At 40.7% G+C, this 26,461-nt stretch overlaps 1 protein-coding gene across 5 annotated transcripts; it reads left to right on the plus strand.

The window, feature by feature from the left end:
* Window positions 1-474: 474 nt before the first annotated feature.
* On the plus strand, window positions 475-26,133 carry ARL13A (ADP ribosylation factor like GTPase 13A). Of its 5 annotated transcripts, XR_006592941.1 has the most exons (10): window positions 485-680; window positions 2,381-2,486; window positions 2,704-2,776; window positions 3,158-3,228; window positions 8,652-8,901; window positions 9,779-9,884; window positions 10,422-10,609; window positions 11,259-11,349; window positions 22,842-23,111; window positions 25,291-26,133. XR_006592941.1 is itself a non-coding variant. In XM_045050654.1 (9 exons), exons 3-9 carry the CDS (start codon window positions 2,718-2,720, stop codon window positions 11,647-11,649), a joined length of 972 nt encoding a protein of 323 aa, XP_044906589.1. In that variant the 5' UTR covers window positions 475-680; window positions 2,381-2,486; window positions 2,704-2,717; the 3' UTR covers window positions 11,650-11,679. The 5 variants fall into 5 exon arrangements, 2 of the variants coding, with proteins under 2 accessions (XP_044906589.1, XP_044906588.1); XM_045050654.1 differs by lacking the exons at window positions 22,842-23,111; window positions 25,291-26,133 and adding an exon at window positions 11,443-11,679 and having other exon boundaries at window positions 475-680; XM_045050653.1 differs by lacking the exon at window positions 25,291-26,133 and having other exon boundaries at window positions 22,842-23,864.
* The last annotated feature ends 328 nt before the right edge of the window (window positions 26,134-26,461 follow it).

Consider the following 26,461-nt stretch of genomic DNA (forward strand, 5'->3'; position numbering starts at 1 on the left):
TTATTTTTAAAAACTTCACTAAAAAAATGAATAAGATATAGTTTGACCAGAATAGATAGGCCCAGAGCAGAGGCGGTTTCTCTGGTACCTGAGATCATCTCACTCAGCCTGTGGAAACCTTTAACCTAAGATACAGACCCTGAAGCCAGAACATCTGGGTGTGAATTCTGGCTTTACCACTTACTATCTGGGTAACCTTGGGAAAATAAATTCTTTGTGAACCTCATCTCCAAAAAGTAAGAACAATAGCCCCTACTTTTTGTCAATGTTGTAATGAGGATTAAATGAGTTAATATGTATAATGTGCTTAAATGAGTGCTGGCACATACTAAGTTCTATATAAATAAATATATACTTTGTATACTATATATAAATACTTTGTAAACTAAAAAAAAACCCATGATGACTAAAAGTTAATTTAGTAATAAGCTGTAATCATACAAGATAGGAAGATGTGGGTTTGGTTGCTATGAACCAGGCAGTGGTTGCCATAGATATGTCAGAACCTTGACAGCCATTGTTAGGCCATTGCCTTACCCCTCATAAGCAGGCAACTGAGCTGTATTAATCTGGCAAGAAAGCTATGAAGCTAAATACACCTTCCTATTACTCTACACATCTTATGTCTTTCATACAAAAAGAACCAACTTGCAATCAGATAAATAATTAACCACCTCAAGGTAAGCAAAATATATCATTATCTCCATTCTACAGATAAGAGATCTGAACATTTAATTTAGGTGATTTCATCCCAGGATACATAGAATAGATACTGGAAATGAAAGAAAGGACTGGGAACCCTTAGTCTAATTGTTTTCTTCCTCAGTTATCCTATTTATTTATCCTTCTTTAGAATGAGTCCTTGAGGAAAAACTTGTGTGATGTCAGTTTTACCTTTCTTGGTGGCACTAACAAATACACAGAGCCTGAGATCAAGCTAGGAAGCTCTGCCAATTATCAGGAACTAGACATGAAGCTGCTACTGGCCTCATCTCAAAGGGAGATAGCTATCATGGAACCCAGGCAATCAGGCTCTGGTGTTTCAGGCTTTAGGTCTTATCAGCTTCATAAGCAAAACAGGAGTAAGGCTGGATTTGATCACAGGCCATATATAAGGTTTCCCTTTCATTTGGCATAAGCCATAGCCATTCTCCAGGGGGTCCTTATGGGGAGGCAAGTGATTTTCCTAGGGAATAAATTGTACTATCAGTAATGCCATGAAGTGTGAGTCTCTATTTGGGGATAGCAATTCTCCAAAATAGTGAATGATTCTGCAGAACCCTGCTGAGTTATCCATTGATAAGTTGGACATGCACTGTGCTCATTAGATAGCTAAGCAAATCCCATCTGAAGTATTTGCTAACCCAAGCAGCACTTCCCCCAGCTCCAAGCTCCAATGTAATTAGTGATTATGAAAATGTAAATCAAAACCACAATTAGATACCACTTCACACCCTCTAGGATAGCTATAAACAAAAAGACAACAAGTGTTGGTGAAGATGTGGAGAAATTGGAACCCTCCCGTAGTGCTGGTGGGAGTGTAAAATACTGCAGCCACTTTGGAAAACAGTCTGGCACTGCTTCAAAAGGTTAAACATAAAGTTATCATATGATTCAGTAATTACACCCCTAGGTATATACCCAAGAGAGCTGAAAACATATGCCCACACAGAAGCTTGTACACAAATGTTTACAGCAGCATTATTCCTATGAGCCAAAAAGTAGAAGCAATATCAATTGATGAATGGATAAACAAAATGTAGTATATCCACACAATGGAATATTATTCAACCACAAAAAGGAACAAAATACTAACATATGCTACAACATGGATAAACCTTGAAGTGATTGTCTAAATTGCCCTTTTTACTTAGGCAATGACTTCCAAATATGGATGCACTTTGAAATCACCTGGGGAGCTTATGCAGCTCTCTGGAATCTTTGAGAGTGAGGCACATGGACTGATGTTTGAAATCTATTAGACTAGGTAATCTCTAAAGTCTCTTTTTTTTCAGCTTATTCATTTATTTTGATAAAGAGAGCATGAACAGGGGAGGGGCAGAGAGAGGGGGAAAGAGGGAATCCCAAGCAGGCTCTACCCTCAGTACAGAGCCTGATGTGGGGCTTGACCCTACGACTATGAGATCATGTCCTGAGCCGAATCAAGAGTTGGTCACTTAACCAACTGAGCCATCCAGGTGTCCCGATTTCCAAGGTCTCTTAAAGCACTAGAAATTGTATGAAATCTATGAGACTGGGTCACCAACACCCACATTTTTGAAGCAGAAACAATAAGAGAACCAAGCCCAATGTACTGTTGTTACTTAGACTAGGTCTCCCAATAGGTACTACTTGAAATCTAATGTGATTCTTTTCCAAGGCATCAGCGCATACCCTGTCCCCATCCAGGATTGAATGAAGATATTCCTAACAGACATGAACTATGACTGAAGAAATAGGCCACACCTGATGTTATCATGCCCATGGTGGGTTGCTTTAATAAGAAATTCCCCACTTTGCAGGTACCTATCAGTGGAGTTGAGAATAACCAGTTTCTCCCTCTAAGACATTTATAGACAAGATTGGATAGAATGAAGTTACAGACTTCTGTTGTTTATAGGCACCTGTGTACTCATAAGCTGACAGGTTCAGTGCTAATAATGGGGCTTATTTTTCATTTACTTGTTTCACTTAATATTAAAGAACCAAGCTGAATCATGTTCCGGCTATTGACATCCTGCTGGTCTCAGCTAAAGACAGCTGAAGAGACACAAAGGTAATTTTGCAGTTATTTCTCTAGACCTATTCCACCATTTCTTCCAACATATCTTTCCACAGTCCCTCAGGGGACAAATCTTCATGATATATATTATGAAGGAAAGTGATTAAGCAACATCTGCAAGACTGGAGACAAGTTTGGGGGAGGATGGCCAATTCTACAAGGCAAGTAAATCAGGGAAGAAAAGTATCCTTAGAGGTTTTGGGAAGGGGTTCCCATACCACTTTATACCGCCTTGGGTGTGCTTTTTATGGTACATGCATTGGGACTACGACAGGCAGAGCCTCAGTCAATCAAGGAAAAGTAGAATTCTTTGTTTCTCCTGAGAACGAACAGTGCTTTTTAAGGCCTTGGCTCATTTTTCTTTTCCATTTCCAGGAATGTGACCATCATTATCATTGGATTAGACAACTCAGGCAAAACCGTTCTTGTGGAGGCTTTCCAAAGACGTAAGGAATTAAGAGCATTAGATACTAGTTTAGGTCTCCCATGGGCCCCAGAGACCAATGAAATAACCATTCCTTCCTAGCTGTATTTCATGGCCCTCAGGTTCCTTCTTTTGCTCTTTTGAAGATAAACACTTCCCCCACACACACTCCTCTTGTTGGGTATTATCAGCCTGTTTATGTAATGTCTGTCACCTCTCCCTTTATAAGATATCCTAATTGAAGGTCCTCTCATAGTGTAGTGTGAATGAGCTCAAACTATGTTAAGTACTGCAGTCAATTATAAAGGATAGCATGTTTGAAACAGTGTCTAGTTTCAGAACTCAATTAAAGTGGAATTTGGTCTAGATAAGAGAGACAAGTGTGGGATGATGAAGAAGTTTAATAACATGAAACTCTTTGTGACAGTTAATATAGAGGGTTGGAGCTTGATAAATGCTGTCAGTTCAGAGACATGCAACTTTAATACCAGATCTCCAGTTTAATACCCTGACACTTCAAGAAGAAGTTACACAGAATTTCAGGAAGCTACTATTCTAGTTGTGAAGACCCATCTAACTGCTAACCAGTCAATCAGGGATCCCAGCATAGGATGCCCTCCATTAATGTTTATTAAATAAAAGAAGGGACATGATGATGTGGCTGAACTTTATATAACCTGGGCTCTCAGCAAGATACAGGAAAAGGCTAACTTGACTCTTCTACTACTTGTCTACTTGAAGTCTGCATCAATTTCCTTGAACCACAGTAACTGCCTGCTGGCTGATTTTGCCATCTCTAGTTGTCCTCCACCCCCAGTACTCAATCCACATGGTTGCCTGAAAGACCTAATGCAAAACCCTGATCATGGAGCTTCCTTATTCAAAACCATTCAATTCCTCTCCAATGTTATCAAAACAAAACTTAAATTCGTTAGCAGTATACAAGGTCCTCCACGATTTGGCCCCTGACTTCTCCTCCAATTTCATTTCCCATGCTCTCTGCATATGCTCCCTGATAGAGCCAAAACAAATTATTTGCCATTCTTCTGTGATCATACCATTCTAGTTCACATGCACACACTCTTTACATGCTATCTCATTACCTAGCATTTCATTCGCTCCAATACCTAACTGCTTAATCAAATGCCCTGAGTCACAAGCTTAAGCTTGACCCCAGTGTGACCTGGGCTACCCCTAATGCTCAGTACCTCCTTCCTAGATCCCACTCTATTCTGTGCCTCCCTCTATCATGCACTTAAGACACATCACTGTACAACAGTAAATCCATCCCCTAGACTGTGAGCCCCTTAAGAAGTAATGGATCTTTTCAGCTCTGTATCTTTAGTCTGTACTTTTAGTACCATCAGGCAGGCACTCAAAAAGTATTTGTGGAATGAATGTTCTCCCCCATTCCACCATTCTCCTCAGACAACATATTGCCTCTTTACAACTTCTCCATTCCCCTCCTTTCCCCTAATAGGCAGCAAAATGGATTCCCTGTCTCTCCCAACTTTCTGATAGGCAGAAAAATGAAGAAAAAAAAAGGTAAACAGTAGCAGGAAAATCAAGGAGCCAAGATAAATCACAAGATTACTGATAAAAGTGGGGATAATTTTCAGAGCCCCAACTCAGCCCCACCCCTAGATTCCCATCCACTCTGGGTGAGGCCTGGGAATCTATTTTTTAAAAATTCCCCAGGTGTTTCTGATGGCCAGCCAGCTCTGGGAAGCATTCATCTGCAATTAGCCATGTACTATTTTGTCTGTGAGAATAGTACCTGCTTTTCATTCTAATTCCTAGAGGAAAAAGCCTGTAGTCTATTTAATGCGTTACTGTATAACTTGCCTTGTGGCTGGTGACTAACTTGGGGGTTGATTCATAAACCAATAGGCTTATGGTTGTAACTTCATTCAAAGAATAGTTTTTAATGGTCAAGAAGCAAAGTGCTAGATTTCACATTGTGAAGAATGTCTCAGGCCATCTCTGTCCATGCAGGACAACCAGAGTCAATCTAGTAGGTTGCTCTGTACCCAAATACAATAGATCACCTCACCTGCTCCTGCAAATGTTTATGATTGTTAAGAACAGACAACAGCCTAGGAAAGAAATTCTATTCTACAAGTCATAACTCGTGTGAACATTTGATGATTCCAGCTATAAAATATTTTGGGACATAAGCCATTATTATCAAGGATACCATTCACTATAACTTTTTGTCTGGCATAGTCACGTGGGGCAAGAAACCCCCAACATGAGCACAAGCAGATGCCCTAGATGAGGGCATTTAGAGCAGTGCCTCTCAAATCGGCTATACATTCAGTCACCTGGGGAGCTTAAAAAAAAAAAAAAAAGGATGCTTAAGCCCCACCCCAGATCTATGGCATCAAACCTTCAAAGAATGAGGCCTAGCGTCTTAGGTTTTAAAAGCTCCACAGGTGATCATGGAGCATAGTGAGTACTGAGAGCCAAAATCCAGAAGTACCTGGAGAGATTTCATACCTACTGATCCAGGTGCCTGGAGGTTCAGTTACTTTGGTCTGGGTGGACCCACAGATTCAAAATCTTAACAAGTGCACCAGATGATGCTGAGACACAACAGGCATGAGTTTCACTGCTTTCTACGGCAGTGGGTCTCAAGCTTTGAAGTGCAGAAAAATCACCTGGGGATTTTCTTAACTAAAGGAGTTTGTTAAACATACAAATGCCAGTGTCCCAAACACAGAGGTTCTGATTCATTTGGTATAAAGTAGAACTTAACAGTCACCCCCATGTAACTCTGAAGCAGACAGTCCCAAGACTATCCTTTATGAAATACTCTTCTAGGGATACAGAGATGAATTACACTCAGTACTTGTATTCAGGGAGTTTATAAATTAATAGAGAAAATAAAAGAAATGTAAATTATCAGGGAACAACTTCTCATGGTTTCTAAGGTTCACCAACAATACATTGCATTACTGAAGGAATTGGTAAGTTTTCAAGTAAAAGGAAAAAAAATCTAGGGGAAATGATTTGCTCTGACAGGGAAAAAATAATATAAAGCTTGCTTGGATGCAGGAAACAAGATTTGAAAATTACCTTTAGTTTCACTCATTATTTTTAAGTAGTCTAATACAGACACAGCAAATATCACACCAAAGTTGTAACTGAAAACTATGTTATCTGAAAACTATAATTAAAAAGGTGAGGGGCACTTGGGTAGCTCAGTTGGTTGAGCATCCAACTTTGGCTCAGGTCATGATCTTGCGGTCCATGAGTTTGAGCCCCACGTTGGGCTCTGTGCTGACAGCTCGGAGCCTGGAGCCTGCTTCAGATTCTGTGTCTCCCTCTCTCTGCCCCTCCCCCACTTGTTCTCTCTCTCTCTCTCTCTCTCTCTCTCTCTCTGTCAAAAATAAATAAACTTAAAAAAAAAGATGATTGACATGAAAACAGGAATTATAAGATCACATTAAAATGTAATGATAATAATACACACACACACACACACACACACACACACACATACATGTAAATGTGTGTGTAATCATACATTTCCAAAGATCTGAAAGCATCTTACTAACTTCTCAGCTAAATGACTCATTCTTGCAATGCCATGGAAAAATGTCACAGGTAGGTCTAAGACTATATATAAATAAGCTACCAATGTTGGTGTGAGAACTTCCAGGTATGAGTGTATAGAATCTATAAAATCACTTTAGTACTAATGTGGGGAGAGAGCTAGGCCAGGACTGTCAGTTCAAAAGACTGAAATGTGTATAAAGATTGTCATTTTGAACTGCATTTCTATGAGAGCTGTAAGAGGTATGGAATGCCCTATGGGATACTATGCTCTGGCAATAGCCTTGAAATGGTAAATGTATCTGAGTTAGGATGGTTTCTTGGAGGAGATATGAGGAAGAGAACTTCATACTTGTATCCACAGTAACAGGCACCATAAACATTTGTTGAACACCTACTGTATGTAAGGTAATGCAGAGCCCTGCCATGACAGAGTTCATATTTTAGTTGGGAACATAGGACGTGCAGAGAATGAGGTTAACAACAAGTTTAATATACCACGTGCTCAACAAGAGAGAAGTGAGAGCTGGATAGGTCAGAGAAGCTTCCTAAAGAAAGTGCTACTTGAGCTGGGCCTTGAAGAATGGGTGGGAGAGAAGGGCCGCTTGTTCATTCACTCACTCATTCATTCATTCATTCATTCATCAAAATCCATTGAACAAATATTCATTTGTGCTAGCTGTATGCCACCTTCTGTGCTCAGCATAATGAGTATAATAGTGAATGAAACTGAAAGGGTTCCTGTCCTGTTGTAGTTTATAACTCACATAACAAAATCATAAAATTTCTAACACGAATATGTGCTGTGAGAGTGGTTAAGCCCAGAAGAAAGACACCTGTCTAGACGAGGGGATGGTGGTGTGAGTTAGGGAAAACTTTCTAGAGAAAACAAGATCTAAATTGATATAAAAGGAAAAAAAACTAGGTTTATTTATTTATTTTGAGAGAGACAGAGTGCAAGCAGGGCAGGGGCAGAGAGAGAGAGGGAGACAGGGGACCCAAAGCAGGATCCCTGCTGACAGCAGAGAGCTCGATGCGGGGCTTGAACTCATAAACTGTCAGATGATGACCTGAGCTCAAGTCAGATGCATAACCAACTGAACCACCTAGGTGTCCCTAAACTGATATTTTTTTTTTATTTATTTATTTATTTATTTATTTATTTATTTATTTATTTATTTATAAAAAGTTATTTAATGTTTATTTTTTGACAGAGAGACACAGCATGAGTGGGGGAAGGGCAGAGAGAGAGGGAGACACAGAATATGAAGCAGGCTCCAGGCTCTGAGCTGTCAGCACAGAGCCTGATGCAGGGCTCGAACCCATGAACTGTGAGATCATGACCTGAGCCAATGTCGGAGGCTTAATTAACTGAGCCACCCAGGTGCCCCTAAATTGATATATTTTTTAAAAGGCATTAACCAAATAAAGAGTAATGGAAGAGTGTTCTAAGCAGTGGGAATAGCATCTTCTGAAGGCCCAGAACAAGACAAAGCATGACATTCTTGTGGAATGGCCGGGGGCGGGGGCGGGGGGGGGGGAGCGGGTAGAACATGAGCCAAGGAGCAGAAAGAGGAAGAAACTGGGTGTGTACCAGGAGCACCGTGGACACCAGTCAGGTCTGGGAGGTTAGGTGGCAAAGGAGTGTGTATTCTATCCTGGGAGCAGTGGGCACTCACCAAAGGTTACTGAGCCAGGAAAGGGTAGCATGACCAAGTGCTGGTTTAGGAAGATGAATCCGTGAGTGTGAGCAGGATGGCAGGATGCCTCAGTGGGATTCCTCAGGGAAGGCTCTGGTCAAGCTTCAAATCACTGCTTAACAAATTCTCACATCTAACTCTATTCCCCTGCTTTGTGGTTGCTTCTCCTCTCTTCCCCTATGCATAGTACTTCCAAGTAGGATGAACAATTGTATGAAATCTGAATTGACTACACTCCTACTGCATGAGTATGAAGTTTCCATCTATGACTTGAGTGGAGACATGAAGGGCCAAGAAACCTGGCCGAACTACTATGCACAGGCACACGGACTTGTTTTTGTCCTGGATTCCAGTGACTTGGGACGCATGCAGGAAGTGAAGATCATCTTAACGCGTCTGCTCTCTGATAAAAGAGTGGCAGGGATATCTATCCTACTGTAAGACTCTGCGTTTGTGACCAATTTCCCCTTCCCATTTTGTACCTTCAGAAGAGTAGATGGAGGAAGGGTGGTCCCTTTGTCATACCCAGCTTGACCTTCTCCTCCCTTGGGCTCAGTGAAGGGAAGTGGGCCAGTCCTTTGGAGGCTGTTTTTAAGAGCCACTTTCTATCACATATTGCCATGGGGGAACATGTTACCTACCTATAGAAAGGTAATTCTGAAGGCAAGCATCAAAGGGAAATGGAGAGTAATATCTGGATCTTCCACCCCCTTCCCTCAACTCTTCTGGAAGACTGCCTTCCTGAATTTTTTTCTTTTCTGGCTTCAGTTTCTAGCCCTGAGAAGATAGCAGAAAACAATCCTTATTTTGTATAATTGATGCCAATGGACTCCTCCTTTGGCTAACTACCCAAGAGTTATGTAACTAGCACTCATTCCAAGGTGATAATTCCGGTGGCCCCTCAATCCTCACTCCTCCCCCACTCTGTTTTTGCCTTTTTCGTTCCTCATTAGCACCCCCAACTCAAGCATGAACAAAGGTTGGGAGAGTGTGTAAAAACTCCAAATCTGTTCATATCCTGGTTAGCAATTCTAATTAAAGTTTTGTGGCATAGTGTAGAGGAAGTGAGAGATGAAGCCTGGGAATTATCTTGAATTAAAATTATTTGTGCTCTTCTTTCCTCCACTGAGAGTTGGCTGGAAAAATCTCTGACTCATCTCATTGGTTATGTCTTTGAAGCAAGTTCCTGGATATGTAGTAGTTGTACTAGAATTGGTTCTCCTCCTCTTTCCCTTCTTTGCTTGCCCTTGGACTCTATTTCTGTTACACTCTTCCTCTTCTGTTTCCTCCTTCTCTCCTAATGCCCTGCTCTAGCATGGCAAACAAACAGGACAAGAAGGATGCCCTCCTACCCTGTGATATTATTGAATATCTATTCCTAGAAAGGCTAGTGAATGATAACAAATCCCTGTGTCGAGTGGTAAGTATCTACCCACCCCCTTCATCCCCTCCCTTACCCTCTTGAGCCCAGTTGATGCATCCCTGGGCCCATTCCATAATCAGCCACATATGCCAGGTCTCAGGCAAAGCCTCCCCTGCAGGCAACATCTACAGTGATGATTTTTGACTCGACACTGACAGTAAATAACACATTCTTATAACACCTTCACATCTGTTTTCTCATTAGGACTTCAAAATAGCTCTTTACAGTTAGAAGTTTCAGTATTGGATACTTCATTTTATGGATAAAGAGGCTAAGGCTCAGAGATTATGAGTGACTTGCCCAAGGTCAGACATCCAGGACATTACACCACAACTTATTAAAAGACCTTAACATTTGTCTTTCATTTACTTTCTCAAGAGTGAGTGCTAAGTCTCTCCTAGGAAGTCTTAGAGCCTCTCTAGACAGAGCAGAGCTTAAGTGTACCTCTGTTCTTGGCTGATAATAATTAGGACTTTGGGCCTCCGGGGTCCCAGGCTCCTGAGTTACAGCCTTCTCTTCTCTTTTTTATCATAGGAACCCTGTTCAGTCATCAAAAACCTCCAAAGAGGGAACCATCAGCCCATAATTGAAGGGCTGCACTGGCTATTAGCTGCCATTGGGGATAAATATGAAGAGCTGTGTACTCGCCGACAGCCACTCCCCTCAAGCATCCCAACCTCCAAGGGCACCAGAAGCTCTGGGGAAAGACCCTCATCAGACAGGTACTGAGCTGCCTCTATTAGGTGTACTGATAAGAACAGATGCAGGAGTCCATATTCAACATATGCAGGAACTTCTGGGTAGTGTTTGGATTCTGTGCAGTGCTGACCAATGTCTCAAGATCCACTGGCCCAAATGAGGCTAGAGCAATGACCACAAGCATTCCAACACTGTGAGGTATACCCTCCCTTCAGCACAACTTGAGTGGTCATGTTAGTGGGATGAGTTGTATAAAGGTAAAGCCAGCCTATTAGGATTAGAGCTTCTCCAAAACAGGGTTTCTGTTGTTTCGTTGGGCCACACAGAGGAGAAAAAGAGCAGGAACCACTTAAGAAATTTATTGGAAACCTTCTATGGCTGAAAGTCTTGGAGCCACCCCACATTCTTTGCTTTCAGTTCTCTGATCCTCCCGATAATAAGAAAAGATGAGAGAGAACAGGAATATGGAAAAGAAGAACACAAAGGAAAAAAAGAAAACAGGAGTTGATTAAGGTTTTGAGGAATAAAAGGTCTAAATGTCCTCTTGCTCTGTCCTTTCCTCCTTTCAATGTCCAAAGGCATATGGCAGGGATGGGGAAATAGCTGCATTCAATTAAGGAGCTTCAAGTGTGTCTGTTTGCACTATTGCTTTTTCTCTCCTGTCTTCCCCAGCCACACTACCAGGATGGGAATGTCAAAAGAAAAAAGACAGCATCTAGGACAATGCTCGATGGAAGCTAGGCCCCTAAAGCCAATCCTACAGGTAAATGGCTCTTTAAATGTTACTGTCCAAGGGACCAATCACTGAACTATCAGAGCACCAACTGACTTTTTTCTCCATTTTCTTGTTGTACAGAAAGAAGGTTTAAGATTAAGGCCAAAAAAGAACATATCAGTAACATTTGCTTTAGATGAACCTATGGAGGGAGGTGAATGTTCTGGGGGAAACAGAACTTGGAACACTACTGAGCTTTGTGACAATCGAAGCGATGACTTGCAGCCCCCAGCTCCACGCATTGAAGATGATCCTTTTATTTTATTTTATTTTATCTTCAATATATGAAATTTATTGTCAAAATGGTTCCCATACAACACCCAGTGCTCATCCCAAAAGGTGCCCTCCTCAATACCCATCACCCACCCTCCCCTCCCTCCCACCCCCCCATCAACCCTCAGTTTGTTCTCAGTTTTTAAGAGTCTCTTATGCTTTGGCTCTCTCCCACTCTAACCTCTTTTTTTTTCCTCCCCCCCCCCGTGGGTTTCTGTTAAGTTTTTCAGGATCCACATAAGAGTGAAAACATATGGTATCTGTCTTTCTCTGTATGGCTTATTTCACTTAGCATCACACTCTCCAGTTCCATCCACGTTGCTACAAAGGGCCATATTTCGTTCTTTCTCATTGCCCTGTAGTACTCCATTGTGTATATAAACCACAATTTCTTTATCCATTCATCAGTTGATGGACATTTAGGCTCTTTCCATAACTTGGCTATTGTTGAGAGTGCTGCTATAAACATTGGGGTACAAGTGCCCCTATGCATCAGTACTCCTGTATCCCTTGGGTAAATTCCTAGCAGTGCTATTGCTGGGTCATAGGGTAGGTCTATTTTTAATTTTCTGAGGAACCTCCACACTGTTTTCCAGAGTGGCTGCACCAATTTGCATTGAAGATGATCCTTTTAAAGGTAATGCTGGGCCAGTGGTTAGTCAGGAAAGATATATAGGCCTTCTCTCATGATTTATACAAGAATATTCATATTTTGAGTCTGAAGCTCTTTTCTCATACTATGGTTAGTAGTTAGAAGAAGTTAATGAAGTACAGGGAGAGTGCTTGGGGACCATCATCTAGTAGCCCAGTATGATGCCCCAGCACTCCAGCACTGGCTGACACAAGATTTTTGTTTGCACAGCTATCAGGTTATCTTAAAGGTTATGATTTCCAGTGGTGTAAGTACAAATTAGTACAACCTTTATGTATTACTCACTACTTTATGGTGAGTAGTTTGGTTGTCTGTCTCTCTTCTGCTCTCCCTCTCTCAATATGTATATATACATATTAAGAACTTTAAAAATGTGGAAACCCAACATTGTGTACAATAGCTAAAAGTTGAAAACAAGCAAAGGGCTAACAATAGGGAATGGCTAAATAAATTATGGTGCATTCATACAATGGAATATGATGTAGACATTAAAAGGGATAATGTCGACTTATATTTACTGACATGGAAAGTTTTCCACAACCTGATATTTTGTTAGAGAATATGGTAAATCAGAGTCTAGCATGTTTAGAATGATGTGTATACATGCACAGAATATCTGGAGGGAAATCACCAAAACACCAGCACTGGTTTTCTCTAGGGGTAAAATACTAGGTGATTTTGAGAAGTAAAAGGCCTAGGTGACTTTCTTTGGATTTTTGCTTTTTTGGAAATTCCAGGTTTTATAATAAGCATTTACAATGTCTCCCAATACAATAAAGGCATTAAAAAAAGCTATGAGGCCTTGAAGGCCCATTGTTGTTTTTTTTTTTGGGGGGGGGGGGTCTGCTTATTTTATTCAGAACAATGTACTTAAGAGTCATCCATGTTGTTGCCTGAATCACAAGAGTTTTTTTAATATTAAATATAATTTATTGTCAAATTGGTTTCCATACAACACCCAGTGCTCATCCCAACAGGTTCCCTCCTCAATGCCCATTACCCACTTTCCCCTCTCCCCCACCCCCCATCAACCCTCAGTTTGTTCTAAGTATTTAAGAGTCTCTTACGGTTTGCCTCCCTCCCTCTCTGTAACTTTTTTTCCTCCTTCCCCTCCCCCATGGTCTTCTGTTAAGTTTCTCAGGATCCACATATGAGTGAAAACATATGGTATCTGTCTTCCTCTGCCTGACTTATTTCACTTAGCATAATACCCTCCAGTTCCATCCATTTGCTACAAATGGCCAGATTTCATTCTTTCTCATTGCCAAGTAGTATTCCATTGTGTATATAAACCACATCTTCTTTATCCATTCGTCAGTTGATGGACATTTAGGCTCTTTCCATAATTTGGCTATTGTTGAAAGTGCTGCTATAAACATTGGGGTACAAGTGCCCCTATGCATCAGCACTCCTGTATCCCTTGGGTAAATTCCTAGCAGTGCTATTGCTGGGTCATAGGGTAGGTCTATTTTTAATTTTCTGAGGAACCTCCACACTGTTTTCCAGAGTGGCTGCACCAGTTTGCATTCCCACCAACAGTGCAAGAGGGTTCCCGTTTCTCCACATCCTCTCCAGCATCTATAGTCTCCTGATTTGTTCATTTCAGCCACTCTGACTGGTGTGAGGTGGTATCTCAGTGTGGTTTTGATTTGTATTTCCCTGATGAGGAGTGATGTTGAGCATCTTTTCATGTGTCTGTTAGGCCCATTGTTGTTAATGGCCACTCCTTCTCAATGTTCCTTGGGACCCCATTTTCAATGATGGTCAACTGTCAATATTATGTCGCCTCTGCTCTCCAAAGTATCTAGCCCTTCAAGCCACCCCAGAGCCTTGGGTTGTTATACCTATATGGAGGGGCCTAGACTTGGCCAGACCCATTGAGGAAGAGAGAGGCACTGCTCTGGGGATGAGGGGTGAGGATGAGAGTTGAGTGGGAGAAATCTTGTAGAAGAGCAGAGGAAGTGTTTTTTGAGATGTCAGAAACTACCCCTAAATCTCGGTCTAAAATTGAAATCCATTTTTCATTTCTATAACCTCAGAACCCAGAGGGAAAAAAAAACACTGGATACCTGGGACACAGAGGAGATATTACTGGAAAATCCCTGTGAAGCTTCCTCTGGATCCTGTAGTTAGTATTCCTTATATGAAGGGGAGAGGGGAGACAACAAGACTGAGAGAAAGTATGGGGCCAGGGGCAGAGGGCAGGTGCCTGGAGGGGAGCAGTCTTACATCCTCTTGTGCATAAGGGCCAACACCCTCCCAACCAGGAGTGATCTGGGAATGACAGGAAATCTGGTGTTTAGCTTCACTTGCACTGACTGGCTGTTTTCTTTCTCTTATTAGACTTTTAGCAGGGTATTAAAGAAAAAACTGGAGGGAAATCCAAAAAAAAAAAACATCTCATATCCCTCCCTCAGGAAATGGGCTCATCTCTAGAATCGTTAGTACTGCTCAGTTTTTTCACTTCTACTTACTAATACCTCTAAAGTCCCCCTACAAGTCCACCTATCTAACATCATATCCCTGAGGATTCCCATTGTTCCTGTACATCTATGTTCTAGCCGTCAAATGAAGCTTATACCTGCGGAGAGGCTTAAGAAAAGTTAGGTGGCATCCGTTTGAGAATGAAGATGACCTTGGCAAAGAAGAACAGAGGCTTTAGGTCTTTGCACCCAAATGTTCCTCATGAAGCCTATGAACAACATGTTATGGGTGAACCAACTGAAATCGAGTCTTAGAAGTGGAGGGTCATTTTGTGATTACATTTTTCCCCTAAGGTTCTTGGGTTTAAGAGGACTGGCAGAAATAAATAGAACTTTTCTGCTGAGAATTATGCCCTGCTGAATCATTTTCAGTCATGCACCTGAAAACAAGTCGGTTTTAAGCTCCCTGCCATGGTCTGTGAAGCCTGGCAGCAATTCCCTTGCTATCCCGCCAGGAAGAACAATTACTGCCTCTCCCAACACTTTGGTTAGGTATGCAAAAACTGTACAAACTTGAACACAATCAGTCTTCCATCCCATGGAGGGTAGTGGTAGTATTTACTATTATTACAACTATTACTTTCACCATCAGTATCACAGCCAACATTTATTGAGAGCCTTCTGGATGTCAGGCCTTAGGCACAGGCCTAAGTTCTTCACATTCATGATCTTATTCACAACAACCCTTAGGGGTAGGCAGTACACCTGCCTGCATTTTACATATTAGGGAACTAAGGAGCAGAAAAGTTAAACAATTTGCCCAAGGTCCCACACTCTGTAAGAAGCAGAGCAGGGATTTGAATCCAGGTCTGACTCTAGAGTTGGCATTAGGCCAGAAAGATCTACTTATGCTTTTCTCAAATTCCATGCAGAAAGAGAAAGCTATATCCAGAAAAGTGCAGAAATGTAGCCATGCACAAGTCAAGAGAATTACATTGATAGAAATAATCATGACAATAGTTGTAGCAGACATGGATGACTGAGTACTTCTATTTTGCCAGGTGCTGGGATAAATGCCTTACAAACTATTGCCTTTCATCTTCACAAGCCTATGAGGCTGGTACTATTTATTACATCATCTTACAAAGGAGAAACTGATGTTCAGGGAGGTGAAATCATTTGTCCCAGGGCACCCATTAGGAAGTGGCATAACTGGTTTTCAAACTATGGTCCAACTCCATAACTCATGCTCTTAACTTCTAACCCTACTAGTCCATACTTGTTTCTGAAGGATAGAAACCTTGCACAGAATGATCGGTCTTACAACCCCATCTAGAGGGTATGACACTAAGATTGCATCATTTGCTATTATGCATTACACATGACCTTATTTCCAAAAGAACTACCCCAGGCACCTTGTGGGTTTTTGACAGGGTTCTGAGACAGAGCCTCTAGTCCAACCTCGGTTGTTAAACAGATGAAGGAGTTTGGGGTACAGAGAGGTTAAGTGCAAAGATTGTACAGCTGATTACTGACAGAGATACTCTTAAAATCCAAATATCCTGTGTGCCCAAGCCAGTACTCTATCTTTCCTGTCCAAAAGTACTGCTTCCTCCTTGGGTCTTCTCTGGCCACTCCTGACCCACCTAGTTTCCTCCAATTTGCCTAATAAATGTCATTGAAGAATTATGTTGACAATCATTCTCACTCAGGGATTCTTCAACTATTTCTACTGAAGAAGGGTTTTATCAGACAGAAAATGTAATTCAACAAACCAGTGTTCTTAAGAAAAGTGAATCATCTACATTTGCCTTTCTGGCATGTATATTTATGAGACAGGCATAATTTCTCAGCCAAAAGGGAAGTGTGGTTAAAAGGGGGTGGGAGTGCTACCTATAAATGTGGGCAAGTTGGAGAATTTAGGTTGAAACAACCTGATAAATCTCAGTTTCAGTATATTGGCACACTTGTATAACGTATGTGTTCCTGGGTGTCAACTAAATTTTCCTATACACAGTCTATCAATCACAAAGTTATTTAAAGAATATCCCCTCAATACAGTCAGCATACCTCTATTTACTTGTCAAGTGAACCTTAATTTTGTTGCAGCAGGCTGTTACTGTACTTCCCAAATCCCATATCAAGCTGGGTAACCCTGGCAATTTCCCCCAGTGAAGACAGGAATAAGGACACCTACCTCACAGGGTTGTTGTCAGGATCAAAGGGGAAGTCCATATAAAAATGCTTACCATAGTGCCTGACATATAATAAGTAGCTCATTAAATCCAAGCTACTATTATTATGATTAGGGGAGGGGCTTAGATCATTAGACAGCTATGCCCTCCTTCTGGGAGAGGTATCCTCTTTTCTGTAAAGGACAACCCAAAGAGAGAGGTCTTGGATTCTAATGTAAAAAGAACACGGAGAATTTAAGGTAACTCTAACCACTGCCAACCACTGCCTCCCATATTCTTGTCTTTGAAAATCCTAAATCTGCCAAAAAGGTCTTACAAATCTGGAGATCTAGATTAAGGATACTTTCTTGACCCTAGGTGGGGCAAATTTACTCTCAGGCAAATGGTTGCCTTGGAGTTTCTCTTCTTTCATTGTCAAGGTCTTAGCCTCCCTCCTCCAGGACTTTTAAAGCTTAGCTCCTGCCATAGCACTTTGTGAGCAAAAAGACCCTGGTCCATCATTCAACAAGCCCCATGTGGCTCTGAGTACTTTTTCATTTTGTCTTGCAAGACAGGCCTTGGTTTTCTGACTAGAGAATTCAATATGCAGAGGTGGAGGGGGCGTCCCTTTGCTTGGAATGGATTTCAACTCCTGACATCTAGTCACCACTCTTCATTTATATGTTGTTTCTACCTGCCAAAAGTACCCTGCCAGCAGTACTGGTATCCAGTGTGATCTGCAGAACACAGGTCATAAAGTGAGGACACAAAAAGAGTCAAGAAAGAACAGCGATCATTTAGGGTTAGAGCATGCAAAACAGTAGTAGCTAACATAGCAATAAATCCCCTGAATATTTGAGTGTTTGGTGTTTGGGCCATACCTGTTGTGTTTTGAATATCATTCTTCCCTCCCAGTAACCAATTAGAATCACTCATTTTCAAGGCAGTTTCTACTAGTGAGATTTAACCAAGTTCAATGAATACAACACCACTCTTCTCAGGAGAATCCTGACAACTAGCATTCTTAACCATAAAATGCCATTGGCCATGAGTGGAGCAGGGGTCACCTGGACTCACTGCTTTGTCACTAACCCCTGTAAACCCTTTACTGGGTTGACCCAGTAACTGGGTCAATGACCAAAACTGGGATTTCTGACAGGAAGGGGTGTGGAGTATGAGAGTTATTGCCAGTTTTCCAGGAATGGAAATCATCTCTGCATCCTACTTTATTTTCACAGGTATTGCTAAAACAACTGTAGCCATGGCACCCTTGGCCTATGCCTTATTTCTTTAGCTATAACAATCCATCCTCCTACTCTCCTTGCCTTTTCTCTCATATCAATCTCTGTGCAAAACACAGGTGGTGTTATCCCAGGTGAGTGAAAAATCAGCAAGAACTTCCTGCTGTTGGCACAGAAATAGTATCAGCTGGGGGTTGTGGGAGTCAGGGGGCTTGTACTTCCATCCCTATGCCTATGAAGTGCCTGGCTCAGGTCCAGGGAGCCCAGGAGGTTCTGCTGTCAGGTGGTGGGCAGAGTGATGTTAACAAAGCACTCAAACCGTGCTGTGTGATGATGACTCAAGAATCCCACGCAATCCCACGCTCATGCTAGTCGCCACTTACAGGAACTAAAATAGAACTCTGGTGCTAAGAGACAGCAAGCCTTTTATATCTGCTTGGAAAAATGAGCCCAGTCCTAAGAATTACCATGCTATTCAATACATGGAATGTGTTTCCATTTGTTTGTGTCATCTTCAGTTTCTTTCATCGGTGTTTTATATTTCACAGAGTATAGGTCTTTTGCTTCTTTGGCTAGGTATCTTATTGTATTTGTTGCAACTATAAATGGGATTGATTCCTTAATTTTTCTTTTTGCTGCTTCATTATTGGTGTTTAGAAAGGCAACAAATTTCTGTACATTGATTTTGTATCCTGTGACTGCTGAATTTGTTGATCAGTTCTAGCCAAATTTTTTGTGGGGTTTCTTTAGGGTTTTCTATACAGAATATCATGTCATCTGCAAATAATGGAAGTTTTGCTACTTCCTTGGTGATTTGGATGCCTTTTCTTTTTGTTGTCTGATTGCTGTGGCTAGGACCTCCAGTACTATGTTAAATAACAGTAGTGAGGGTGGACATCTCTGTCTTCTTCCTGACTGTAGAGGAAAAGCTCTCAGTTTTTCCCCATTAAGAAGGATATTAGCTGTGGGTTTTTCACATATGGCCTTTATTATGCTGAGGTATGTTCCCTCTAAACCTACTTTTTTCATGGTTTTCATCATGAATGGAAACTGTACTTTGTCAAATGTTTTTTCTGCAGCTATTGAAATGATCATATAGTTCTTATCCTTTATTAATGTGGCGTATCACATGGATTGATTTGTGAATACTGAACCACCTTGCAACCAAGGAATAAATCCCACTTGATAATGGTGAATTACTTTTTAAATGTATTGTTGGATTTGGTTTGCTGGTATGTTATTGAGAATTTCTGCATCCATGTTCATCAGGGATATTGGCCTGTAGTTCTCTTTTTTAGGGGAGTCTCTATCTGGTTTTGGTATCAGGGTAATACTGATCTCAGAATGAGTTGGGAAGCTTTCCTTCCATCTCTACCTTTTGGAATAGTTTGAGAGGAACAGGTAATAACTCTTCTTTAAAATGTTTGATAGAATTCACCTGTGAAGCCATTGGCCCTGGAATTTTGTTTGTTGGGAGTTTTTAAAATAACTGATTCAATTTCTCTGCAGGTCATCAATCTGTTCAAATTTTCTATTTCCTCCTGTTTCAGTTTTGGTAGTTCATGTTTCTAGGAATTTATCCATTTCTTCCAGGTTGTCTAATTTGTTGATGTACACTTTTTCATAATATTCTCTTATGTTTTTGTGGTGTTGGTTGTTATTTCTCCTCTCTCATTTGTGATTCCGTTTGGGTCCTTTCACTTTCCTCTTTGGTAAGTCTGGCTAGGGGGTTATCAATTTTTTCAAAGAACCAGCTCCTGGTTTCTTGATCTGTTCTACTGGATTTTTTTTTTTGTTTTGTTTTATGTCATTTATTTCTACTCTAATTTTTATTACTTCCTTCCTTCTGCTAGCTTTAGGCTTCATCTGTTGTTCTTTTTCTAGCCCCTTTAGGTATAATGTTAGGTTGTTTGAGATTTTTCTTGATTTTTTTTTAAATTTTTTTGTTTAACGTTTATTTATTTTTGAGACAGGGAGAGACAGAGCATGAACTGGGGAGGGTCAGAGAGAGGGAGACACAGAATCTTAAACAGGCTCCAGGCTCTGAGCTGTCAGCACAGAGCCCAACGCGGGGCTCGAACTCACAGACCGCGAGATCATGACCTGGGCCGAAGTTGGCCACTTAACCGACTGAGTCACCCAGGCACCCCAATTTTTCTTGATTTTTGAGTAGGCCTGTATTGCTATATACTTCCTCTTAGGACCATTTTTGCTGTATCCCAAAGGTTTTGAACCATTGTGTTTTCATCTTCATTTGGTTCCATGTATTTTTTAAATTTCTTCTTTGATTTCTTGGTTGACCCATTCATTGTTTAGTAGCATGTTATTTAACGTCCATGTTTGTGGTCTTTCAAAATGTTTTCTTGTAGCTGACTTCTAGTTTCACCGTGTTGTGGTCAGAAAAGTTGTGTGGTATGACTTCAATCTTTTTTTATTTGCTGAGGCCTGATTTGTGACCTAATATTTAATGTATTCTGGAGAATGTCCCATGTGCACCTGAAAAGGATATTTATTTTGCTCTTTTAAGATGCAATGTTCTGAATATATCTGCTAAGTCCATCTGGGCCAGTGTGTCATTCAAATCCCTTGTTTCCTTGTTGATTTTCTGTTAAGATGATCTGCGCATTGATGTAAGTGGGGTGTTAAAGTCCCCTACTGCTGTTGTATTATAATCAATTAGTTCTTTTATGTCCATCAATGACAGTTTTACATATCTGGGTGCTTTCATGTTGGATGCATAAATATTTACAACTGTTATGTCTTCTTATTGGATTGTCCCCTTTATTACAATATAGTGCCCTTCTTTATCTCGTTACAGTCTTTGTTTTAAAGTCTAGATTTTCCAATATAAGTATTGCTACTCTTTGACACCCATTTCACCCATCTCACTTTCAATCTGCAGGTGCCTTTAGGTCTAAAATGAGTCTCATGTAGGCAGCATGTAGACGGATCTGTTTTGTATCCATTATGACACCCTATGTCTTTTGATTGCAGCATTTATATTTGGACCTCTTTTAGGCCAGGCTGCTGTGTTTTGAACTAGGCTAGCTTATACTGAAAGAAAGGAACTGCTTTTTGATAGGCTGCCAAAAATTCCTTATTATAAAAGAATTGCTACATGCTACTCATGCCCTTTGTCACCTTATCACAGGTAGTGCTTGAGCACATATCTGGGTATCTAGGTGAGCACTATTCTATCCCTGGAGTCCTGGCCTCAACACCTGCCCAGACATGGTTTTTCTAGAATTAGTTTTCAATCAGTATGTCTTGTTTTTAAAAGACTACACTTAGAGTTTTTAAAAAATTGTTTTGAAGTAATTTTAGATATGTGGAAGTGTTGTAAACAGAGTTCCCATATACACTTTATCCAGGCTCCTCTAACATTAACACCTCACATAACTTTAATTCATTGATCAAAACTATGACACTAACAATGGTACAATTTACTAAACTACAGACTTTATTCAGATTCTGCCAGGTTTTCCACTAATGTCCTTTTTCTGTTCAGGATCCAATTTAGGATACTATGCAGCATTTATAGTACATTTAGTTTAAGAAAAAAAATATATTCCTACAAACAAGTTTCTTTTCAGGAGGTGGAAAGGGTGGGCCAGTAGAGGTTCTGGGCAATTTATGATCCTGAGCTATTCTACCCATAAAGGAACTTTATCAGTTCTGCACCAAAGCCCTTAATTCATGACACCTCATCACAGTTATTTTCAGAAAACATGTCTTAAAGTTAGCACTTCTCACAGAAGTACAAAGGGATTTGACAAGTGGGTTATTTTAGCAAACAATATTTTGAGGGTGACAAAATGAAAGGGATGGCCTTATCTGTTTTCTTTGCTTCATTTTTTTCTCCAAACTGTAAACTTTTTACTAGAAGTTGCAATATTTGACTATAATATAAATGCTGAGAAACACCAACACCACCAGGGAAGACACTCTTTCCAATGTGTGCTTGGTTTTATTTGCCTGAAATTAAGTATTGAAATCCTACAGAAACCAAACTGATTAGGTTATTTTTGCCTGTTAATCTCAAGAGAGGGAAGGGAAAGCAGGCTATGCCATCCATTTATTCCTTCAAAAAATAATGGGATTATTAAGAATACTCTCACTGGTATTACTAAGAATAACTCCCACCTTAATGCACACAAACTATGTGCCATTCAATGTGCAAGGTGCTATACAAATACTGTTTTGCTGAATGGGTCACAACAATCCCATGAAGTAAGTTATTATGCTATTATTACCCTTATTTTACAGGGAGAGGGGCAGGAAACAGAGGGTTGGAGAGGATAAGCAACTCACCCAAGGTCACACAGCATGGAAGTGATGGGAGTCAGGATTCAAGGCCAGGTCAGACTGATTCCAAAGCTGTCCTCTTGGCTAGTATACTACATTGCCTCTCTGAGCACCTGTAAATTTCAGACACTGGACTGGGTGCTAAACAGAGATACAACAGTGAACACACTATAGCTCTTATGCCCTCAAGGCTCACAGTCTAGGTGGAGGAGAAAACTATTAAACAGCTGAGTATAGATATACAACCCTCTCTTTGCAGGTATTCCTTGTATTGGTTACAAATAAAGGTGCTCAGTAAAATACAAGTAGTAAATGCCAACACTTTTAAATATAAATTCCTTTTATATTTTAAAAATAATTTATTTTAAAAATAAAATAAATACATTTATTTAAAAATAAATTCCTTTTTTAGGTCCTCAGAGCAAACACCTCTCACCCTCCATGTCCTCTGAGGATCCCAGACAATTAGGAATGGACTTGATATTGACATGCTCCTCTACTGTATGGATCTGGGCTAGATGTCAGCATTGCCACCCCACTTAGTCTCCTTTGAGAAGAAACAATGGGAAACATAATGTGGAAATACATACAATGACAGAATCAAATCAGCTGATGGAAAATTTTTAAGTCTGGGACATAATTATATTCCATTTCAATTGTCCTTTTGGACTTGAATTAATTGGTAAGTTCTAAGGGAGCTTTAATTGGTTCATGACTGCATTTTATGGCCATGCCACTTTGAAATACATCTCTCAGAAAAATGACAATGATGATCCTGTAAATTATAAATTGGCAATGTGATTTTGAAGGTGAAGGGTTGGAAGACTTACATCTCAGCAAATGACAATCATTCTTTTCTCCCTTCCAACCCCCAAACCATCAAATACCCTAACCCTGTGGTTCTCAAAACTGGCTACACATTGGAATTACTGGGGGAAACTTCAAAATTACCAATGTGTGCGTCCCATCCCAGGGGCTGTGATGATTTAATTAGTCTGGGGTGTGGCATGGATTTTGGAACCTTTAAAAGATCCCTGGGGAATTTTCTTATGCAGACAAGTTTGGGAACCACAGCCCTAATTGGAGGATCATAACCCTGACTGCACATTAGAATCACCTTGAAGGATCTTTTAAAACTCCAGATGCTTGAGCCACACCCCGGAACAAGTAAATTAGAATATCTGGGGGTAGGGCCCAAGTCCCAGGAACCGGGAGGTCCATCGTGCAGCTAAGACTGGGAACCACTGCAGTAGATAAAACTCCACACCTGCAATAAGGGCAATGTCAAAATTTCATTCATAGGTTCAGCAACCCTAAGACAAGCCTAACAAAAGAAGCCAGTTCTGGGGGAACCTGGGTGGGTCAGTCAGTTAAACATCAAAACTGGGCTCAGGGCATGATCTCATGGTTTGTGAGTTTGACCCCACATCAGGCTCTGTGCTGACAGCTCAGAGCCTACAGCCTACCTTGGATTCCGTCTCCCTCTCTCTCTGCCCCTCCCCTGCTTGCACTTTCTCTCTCTTTCCCTCTCTCTCAAAAATAAATAAAAACATTAAAAACAGAAGCCAGTTCTGGAAGACAGGTAAGAGGCAGGCTGAGAAAAAACCCTTAAAACAACTGTCATACATTAATAATAAAATGAGCTCACTTTTTTCTTGCCCTATATGAAGGTTAATTTTACGGCTTGGCTAGGGTTACTAGCAACTGATGGTATCTCAGCCCCACTCTCTACCACACCCACCAGAATAACTGTTGAAACCATGGGAAGGAGAATGCTTTCAAGGGATGAAAATCTTTTCAAAGGACTGCAAATCAGTGCTTAGAGACCCTGGGTGGGTCTAGACAAGGAGGAAGCAAAAAAGCAAGCTATTTGGCCTATGTATTACACAGCTAGTTTTTTATCTGCAATTTAATGTGCACGTTCACTCATCAAGCCAAACACTGGGCTTGGAGACAAAAACCCCAGACCGGGTTTTCATCCTTACTTGCACATTAGAGCCCTCTAGGGAGTTTTTAAAATAATGATGTTAGGGCCACACCCAAAATGAATTAAATCGGAATCTCTGAGGGAGTGACACACAGGAACCTTTGTTTTAAAAGGTCCCCAGGTGGGCGCCTGGGTGGCTCAGGTCATATCTTGTAGGTCGCAAGTTTGAGCCCCTTATCAGGCTCTGTGCTGACAGCTCAGAGTCTGGAACCTGCCTTGGATTCTGTGTCTCCCTCTCTATCTGCCCCTCCCCTGCTCGTATTCTTGTCTGTCTCTCCCTCTCTCTCCAAATTTGATAAACACATTCAATAAATAAATAAATAAATAAATAAATAAATAAATAAATAAATAAATGGTCCCCAGGTGATTCCAATGCACAACCAAGGCTGAGGAACAGTGGCTCAAAACCACTGGTTCACAAACTTGAGTGAGCATCAGAATCACCTGGGGAACATGTTAAAACATGTTGCTGGTCCCCACACTCAGAGTTTCTCAACATCTTCCAGCCCCCAATTAAATCACCAAGTCAGAGAATACATTTTAAAAATTAGAAAAATGAATTACTGAGTCAGGAAACAGTAATCAGTAGATGTTAAAATTTTTGGTTGAGATGTTACTGGGGAACAGGACAATCATGTGGTACCAAAGAAACACCCCACAGATTTCTAGTTAATTATAAAGAGAAAATTACATGGAGCATTCTGAGGGCCACGACCTAACTGATCACCTTTACTAAGAGTGGACAACTGACACTGCATGCCTCCAAATAAGATATGACATACAGTACATGACATTACTTATGAAGCATTCTTGTCAAAAATGGTTTAATTTCAATCTAACCAAGACTTTCGACCCAAGAACTTCTCATTTACAGGAAATTCAGAGCTGGAAGGAGGACCCAAACACCACCATAAGGAAACAGAGATCATCCTATCCCAGGATACAGGATCACTGCTAAAACCAGGAGAGTCTCAGGCAATCCAGGATGGTTGGTGACACTACAACCAGCCAGATTCCTAATGTGGGTCTCTAAAAGGTAGGGCCATTAAAAAAAATGGAGAGACTGTTCTAGATTCAAAGAAACACCACATCCAAATGCAACATATGAACTGGCCATAAAAGACACTTAGGAGACAGCTGGGGAAATGTGAATACAGAACACTGCTACTCAGCCATCCAATAGATGTAAATGAACTATGTCACTAAGCACATTGTTTTATTCAGCTGACATTGTTCTGTGACAAAACTTTCTCAGTGAAGTATGTTGTGCACTGATCCACTGTGGCGCAAGTTCCTTATCTCCCTGTAAACCATCAAGCAGTCTGCAAAACATACTTCAGGAAGCACTGGACTAGATATTAAAAAATATTAGTGAAGATCAGTGAGGAGCTGTTAATTGCTTTTAGCAGTACTTATGGTATTATGTATCATACACTTATGTGGAAAAACATCTTTATGCTTAGAAGATGTATGTTGAGGTATTTAAAGTGAAGTGTCATGATGTCTACAACTTACTTTCAAATAGTTTATCAAAGAACAAATATACACAGAGATAAAGCAAATATGGCAAAATGTTAACTTTGTTGAATCTTGGTAAATATACTGGTGTTCATTGTACTATTCTTTCAAATTTCTTGGGGCGCCTGGGTGGCGCAGTCGGTTAAGCGTCCGACTTCAGCCAGGTCACGATCTCGCGGTCCGTGAGTTCGAGCCCCGCGTCAGGCTCTGGGCTGATGGCTCAGAGCCTGGAGCCTGTTTCAGATTCTGTCTCCCTCTCTCTCTGCCCCTCCCCCGTTCATGCTCTGTCTCTCTCTGTCCCAAAAATAAATAAACATTGAAAAAAAAAATTCTTGTATATTTGAAAGTTTTCATAATAAAAATGACAGAAGCATGATTCTAAGATCACCTCACAAGATAATAACACCAACAAAATTATCAGGAAGCTGATTATCCCTGGCCAATTCTGTATTTATTCATTACATATTCATTAGATATTCCTTGTGGAATATCTAAGAAACAGAAAGAGAAGTAGAATTAGCCAGGAG

This window comes from Felis catus, chromosome X, assembly GCF_018350175.1.
Source record: "Felis catus isolate Fca126 chromosome X, F.catus_Fca126_mat1.0, whole genome shotgun sequence".
Classification (NCBI taxonomy): domain Eukaryota; kingdom Metazoa; phylum Chordata; class Mammalia; order Carnivora; family Felidae; genus Felis; species Felis catus.